This window comes from Diospyros lotus, chromosome 11 (assembly GCF_014633365.1).
Source record: "Diospyros lotus cultivar Yz01 chromosome 11, ASM1463336v1, whole genome shotgun sequence".
NCBI classification, from domain to species: Eukaryota; Viridiplantae; Streptophyta; class Magnoliopsida; order Ericales; family Ebenaceae; genus Diospyros; species Diospyros lotus.
In genome coordinates, this window is record NC_068348.1 from 10,304,467 (window position 1) to 10,311,751 (window position 7,285).

Below are 7,285 nucleotides of genomic sequence, written 5' to 3' on the forward strand. Positions count from 1 at the left end.
GATCTAGGGAAATATGTGGGATGCGTAGATGAGCACATAGTGCTGCCTGTCCCCTCTCTAGTGATTCCTGCACCCTCTCTAGTCTCAACAATTGTGTCCTCACCTGACCCATTTCCCCATCTATTCTCCGCAACATATCTAGAGTCTATTTCAGCATCTCGGTGATCTACAAAAGGCAAACAAAAAATATATAAACAATTACAAAAATATAAAACCATTATTATAATAAAAATCATACCCCTGCCTCGTATTGTCTGTGATGTGAATTGTCAGGGAACCTTGTCTCCTCATTATCCTTCTTCTCCTTTCCCTCCTATAAAAAATATATAAACAATTACAAAAAATATAAATTAAAATCATTATTATAATAAAAATCATACCCCTGTCTCGTATTGTCCGTGATGCGAACTATCAGGGAATCTTGTCTCCTTCTTATCCTTCTCCTCCCCATTCTTTTCCTTTCCCTCCTCATCTAAATGTATCATACCCGCCTCATCCTCATCCCCGCCCTCGTCCTCATCCCCGTCATTCTCTTCCTCCTTTTCACCCCCTCCGCCCCCAAATTTATAGACGTCGACCCCAACCGAGTGTTGAGGGTTAAAAGATCTCCAAAAATTCGTTTCCCTCTCATCATCAGTGGGTTCAAGAGTCGGACTCGATCCTCGTGCCTGCAAAATTATATTATTTAGATAGATATGATTTAAAAATAAACTAAATTTAGAGGTAAGTTGCACACTTACTTCTTTCCTAAGACAGTCGTCGTAATTTTTTATCTGTGGCCTTTTTTTGGATAGCCATTTTCTGCATCTTGGAATGTCTGCGTCGGACAGTCTGACGGCCCATTTATTCTGAATCCATGGGAACGTTTCGATCAACCACCACTGTAGAAAGCAAAAAAAAAAAAGAAATGAAAATAAAAATTAAAAAACAAAACAAACATTTAGTTACTATAGACAAATCATATACAATAAGGAGTGAGTACGACAAATCATCTACAATAAGGAGAGAGTACCTGAAACACCCATACAAAACCATAAAGGTTGATTTTTTTCCCACCTTCACCAGTCAATTTTCTTTCTTTCGTGGCCAACCGGATGTAATGTTGACTCTTACTGTAGACATATGTACCCCAAGGGAACATCTCAAATGCTTGTAAATTCTCGGCCATAGTCCACAAGAAATCATCCACATGCCCACGCTCATCCTGGCCCAACAAAAACATGTCGACCACAGCAATGTAAATCAGTTTCAGGGCATCCTCTGAAACCATGTTCTCTTTGGTACTAATAAGTAATTCAAGGTCGTCTCCAGTCACCCCCTTCTTATGTTGTGGAAATAGTCGAGCACATAAACTCTCCGACTCAATAGGTTTCGGTTCAAGGCTTTCCCTATCAATAGCCCCAAATCGGAGTCCACTAATAAGTATGAACTCCTGCCTCCCGTACCTGTATGGTGTGCCTCCAATCTCGAACCACATCTCATCGTGGCGGGCACTCGAAAATGTCACCTCCCTAAGTAGAACATGATATATCAACTGTGGTGCAGTCAAATAGAGGGACAAAGGCATCTTCAAGAAATGTCCTAATGGGCCCTGTAGGAATCTATCCAATAACTTGTATCGGTCTAGAGCACGACGCATCGCCTCAAGGTGTTTGATCCCACAATGAGTAGTAACTCACATTCCGGGGGGTAATATTCGGTGAGCATGAACATAAGTAAATTTTGTATTTTGTAGTTTGTTGTTCAGCCATCTGTAAGAAAAAAAATACAAAAACAACAATTGTCTTAGCACATGTAAAAGCACAAGTAAAAGAAGAAGAAGCCCAATTGTCCCAACCCTATCATCACAACCCAAACTTGATCGGGCTTTGTTGGGCAGCGATAATCGGGCTGTGTCATAGCCCAACAATCGGGGGAGCCCAATTGGGTGTGGGGCTTAGTCGCTTTCGATCGGGCTTCATCTGCAATCGAAGCCCGATCGGGCGCTTCCTCTCCCTGCAAGTTTGCCGTTTGCAATCGAAGCCTGATCGGGCTTCCTGTAACGAAGCCGTATCGAGCTTCGATTATAGACGAAGCCCGATCGGGCTTCGATTGCAAACGGCAAACGAAGCCCTATCGGGCTTTGTTTGCAGAGAGAGGAAGCGCCCGATCGGGCTTCGATTGAAGACCCAAGGAAGCTCGATCGAGCTTCGTCTGGAAACGAAGCTTGATCGAGCTTCCTTGGGTCTTCAATCGAAGCCCGAACGGGCTTCGTCTGGAAGCGAAGCTCGATTGAGCTTCGTTTCCAGACGAAGCTCGATCGGAAAGGAGGGGGCTTCGTTGCAGACGAAGCCCGATTGGGCTTCGTCTGCAACGAAGCCATTGACGAAGCCCGTCGGGCTTCTACCCAGAGGGCTTCGTCGTGAACGAAGCCCGACCGTGGGGCTTCGTTCGCGACGAAGCCCGGTTGATCTCCATGGTCGCTGACGACGAAGCTTCGTTGGCGACCATTTCCAGCATCTAACTATTAAAATGAACATTTTCTTACCTTTTTAGCCAAGATGAGATCGATGTCGGCGGGTCAAGTGGCTGTTACAGCGGCGGCAAGTGGCTGTCACCGCGGCGGCGAGCGATTGCTTTGTGAGGGAGATGAAGTGGGTGGGTGAAATGGGTAATGGGGGGGGGTTGAGGGGTATTTTAGTATTTTACTTTTATTGTGTTTATTTTTTATTTTTTTTTAATTTTTTAAATAAATAATGGTCAAATCTGACAAAGTGGCTATTTTATGTAATTAGTTTGTTTGAAAGTACATAAACGTTTTTTTTTTTTTTAAAAGGGAATAAAAACGAATTTTACATTTAAATAGCAGTTATTTTTTGCCATTTCCACCATGCAATTATATTACACTTGATTTTGAGCCTCCAATTTGATGCTTCACGCTGAGATTCAATTGTAATATGTTATAATATTATATATTATATATGTTTATATGGTATATTATATGGTTATATATTATATGGCATGCACGCATGAACTTATGTATTATAATATATATATGTATTACATTTATATATGTATTATAATATATATTATATATATTTATATATTGCAGATTCTTTTTAATTTAATTTCTTTTGTCAAAAATTAAAGAGAAATATTATTATTTTTCTAAAATTTCTAATTCACCCCTAATTTCTCTTTAAATTTCATTTTCATCTAAACTTACATATAACTATAAATTGCGTATAAATATTCAATTAAACTAATTTTAAAATCAAAACAGAGGTATAATTATAATAAAATTTTACAAAATTGACCACTAATCTATTACGTTGGTCCTGAAGGACCTATTAGGGGTTTCGAGAAGATCTCGTCTCGAAGACTATCCAAGGAATAATGGATTCATAAATTGTTTTTGAACCTTAGGAAACTTTTAAGGCACCCCACAACAATAGCTCCCCACTCTTGCCTTAGATTAAAAGGAAAAAAGAATAGTAGAATAAAAGTAGGTGCCTAATGACCCATCGGGGGAGAGGCTCTGAGGAACTCATGATGCTTGGCTTGCCGAAGCCCTCAATTATAAATAAATGGTGGTCTTGAATGGGCCACACTTTTACCCTCCGGAACTCCTAAAGACTCTTTGTTGTCCCAAAGACCTTTACTCGGCCCCACGAATTTTTTGCTTCTTCGGAAGGCTTACTCTTGCTAGGAAAATCAACTTTAAGCTAAAATGGACTTCGAACAACCTCCTACTGATATTATCATCTCCCCACAGATAAGACCCTCAATTGTAAGGGGTAGATATGCTAAGGACTTTACACGATCATTTCGTACCCTCGAGTCATGGAAACCAAAGGGTCTTAGGAGAAGAGAGCTTACTACTACCGTTAGGGAAGGAGATGTAGCAATACACTTAGATAGTTTACAAGCGAGAATTAAGATTCCCTTGCACCCATTTGGGATGTAATTTTTAAGGGAGAAAATATTAGTGCCAGCCTAATTGCATCCGAATGGTTGGGTTGTGTTAGTGAGATTTTTTGTTCTATACAAGGAGCGGGGGATGGAACCCACAACATCCTTATTGCGTTGCTTTGATAGCGCTCGTACTATTCGAGGGGAGAAGGAATTCGTGTCCATCCAGCGAATGCATTTTAGGATTAAATTGTTTAGAGGGGAACCTAAAAAAATAGATGATTTTGAGACTAGGTGGATAGTGCCCACAGGATGCTAGGGGTCATCATGATATTAGCGTACTGAGAGATTGAGGAACACAAGGTGCAATCGGGTGGAGGTAGATTCATTGGTGAAAGACCACCAAGATGAGATCAACAAACTGGCCAAATGAGGCTCAGTAGTTTTAATAAATGATACACTCCTTATTGAGGCTAGATGGATGGTTGTTGAAAGGCACAATGGCACTGGTCCTTCAGAACTTGCTTAAACTTAAATGGCCACATCCTCCTCAACCTCTTCATCAGATGGTAACGAGAGACGGAGAATGGAGGAATGAGATGAAGATGACAAAGAGATGGATATTATAGGGGATTTGGATGCAACCAGAGAAGAGGAAGAAGGGCTGGAAGAGGAGTCAGACCATATGGGTGCTCACCCTAACCCTTATCTTTTTACTTGACACTTTAAAATTTTTTAAATATTGATATTCAATTGTTGCACTAATGATTTGATTGAATGTGTAGAAATGAGGCTGCTTTAGAGAGTGGCATGGGCCAGGTAGTAAGAATCGGCATGACAGGCGTAAGAGAACCTTCAAAGGAAACAACTACCAGTGACCACGACCCCATTTTCGAGAGAGGCCAAGGAAGAGGAATCTTTACTAGCCAAGAGGAACAAGAGGGCTAAAATAGATGGTGGGGGTCCTAGCTTGGCACAAATTTCTATGAACCTGCTTTCAAATTTCAATTTCTCAAGCTGACAAGGCTACTAAGCAGGGAGAAATTCCAATGTTGTCACCATTAAGCCTAGGTGTAATGTCTCCGACAAGCTCACCAGAAGTTGCCTGGCGTGGGTAAAGCATTGTGGCATGAGGGTGGCGTGTCATGGCGGGTTATGGGCGGATGGCAGGCTCAAGTGTTGGATGACACAGGACTATCGTGCCAAGGTGGCAGCAAGTATGCATGATGATGCAACAGTGTGCGACAGAATGGGTCTTGGTGGTGAGGCGCCTACACACAAGGCAATGGTTGGCGCCCAAAGTTAGGGTTAGACCCGATGGTGTGGGGGCAGATGCCACGAGGTAACCACGCAGGCTGAGTGATGCGGGCACGCTGGCTGGCTAAGATGTGCGGGACACGAGGGCAATCTGTGCGCCTTGGCATGGGGCAAGGCCAACAGACTGGAGCGGTTGCAGCAACATGGGGGCATGGCCCGAGCAAACCTGCAATGTGCGGAGCACTTCCTAATATTTTACTCTTGTATTTGATTTTTATGATGAAAAACAAAATCAATTTATTCCCTAAGATGGAGATTTGCACAAACAAGCTTTAAGATTTAAAAGAATCTCCTAAATGATTTTTACAAATTGGTTTTAAATCATTGAATAAACATATGTGTATTATAGTATTTTGTGTATCATATTAGTTGGAAAACATATGTGTTATTTTTCTAAGTCTAAAAGATTAGGACATTATAAGGAGACATATATAAAAATGTTTTCATTTTGAAAAATTATCTCTTGGTATTTTGATAGATAATATTCAATGTTGTTAAAATAATTTTTAATGAATTTTTCAAGAAGTAGAAGGTATTTATTTTAGAAGTGGTGAAATTGTTAAATCTTGGATTTGTAATAAAACCAAAATTCTATTTTCTTATGGTTATGGATTTTGATTTTTTGGATATTTTTATTGAATCCAAATAGGGGTACTTTCTTATTTACATTTATGTATTAAAGTAAATGGAAGGTAAAATATAAATTAAAGAAAATGAGGACATTTACTTAAACTAAAGAAATGTAAATATGTTATAATGTATTGGATTGAAATTTCTCTTCATTTGTCGACTAAATGTTTAATCTGTCGACTAAAGTCATTGCATCTGTCAACTATCTCTATGCTTCTGTCGACTAAACTTCTTCATATGTCGACTATGCGTCATGTATCTATCGACTACGCTTAAGCATCTATCGATTATGTTTTGTTCTGTCGACTATTGTGTTTGTTCTGCTGACTACCAAAATTTCTCTGTCGACTATTTATGTTTATGATGTTATAAATTTTCTTCATATTTTTGATCTGTCGACTATGGGTATGGTTTTGTCGGCTATGTTTTGTTTTGTTACTTGATTCTATCGACTATCCATTCTATTCTGTCAACTAACTCTTTTCACAGAAAGCCATAATGGCTAGTTTTTCCAAATCTCCAATGGCTCAAAAACGACTAGTTCGAGCAAAGCTCTTGGGATGCGTATAAATACAAGTCATAGATGAACTTGAGAAAGTTAATGGACGAAAATGAATTGAATTGAGCTTACATTTATACTCGTTTGTATTTACAGTGACTGTGCTTCATTTTTTTTCTCTATTCAAGGCTTTGATTTTAATTTGTATTAATTCATTCAAGTATTGTCTTGTATTTTGAGAGAACTTGTAACTAAAGAGTATCAACTCTTAGCATCTTGTTTACATTTGTATCACTCTTATTTTCCTAACTTCTTGTATTAGAGGACTTGCTCGTTGAAGCAAGGGGTTGTAATACCTAGCTAGGTGCTAGAGGGCTTGCTTGTATAAGCAAGAGGTTGTAATTCCTAGTCTTAGATTAGAAGATCTACTTGATTTAAGTAGGGGTTTTAGTGGATTGTTTTGAAAATCCTTAGTGAGGAGCTAAGGTAGTGGATTAGACTTGGGTTAAGCCGAACCACTATATATCTTGGTGTTCTTATGTGCTTGTTTTCTTTGATCTATTTATCTTTTCAAGCATTTCATTATTCCTCACTTGATTCATATATTTAGCCTCTCATTGAAAAAAATTTCATATTTTTCAATCTTGTGTTCTCCATTGTCAAAATGAGATTGTCTTTATACGATTGATACCTCATCATGTCATTTCATGTCATTGTCTTTAACAAAGCCGTGGTCTTTATAGACGATATCTCATTTTTATCAAAAGAAATTTAAAATAACCAATTCACCCCCCTCTTGGTGTGTGCCATAGCATTTGCAGTTTAACACTTTAGGGTAAGGCATGCCCACAAAGGCCATACATGGCCACGTGGGGCCATGTATGTGCAGAGCGACCGAGGCAGTTGCAACAGGTGTCAGCCAGATAGGCCATGCGTCCCACAAACGGT

The 7,285-nt window shown here is 39.5% G+C and overlaps 1 protein-coding gene across 1 annotated transcript; it reads right to left on the reverse strand.

The window, feature by feature from the left end:
* Positions 1-988: 988 nt before the first annotated feature.
* On the reverse strand, positions 989-1,639 carry LOC127812715 (uncharacterized). Its single transcript, XM_052353238.1, has one exon. It carries the CDS (start codon positions 1,637-1,639, stop codon positions 989-991), a length of 651 nt encoding a protein of 216 aa, XP_052209198.1.
* Between the last annotated feature and the right edge of the window lie 5,646 nt (positions 1,640-7,285).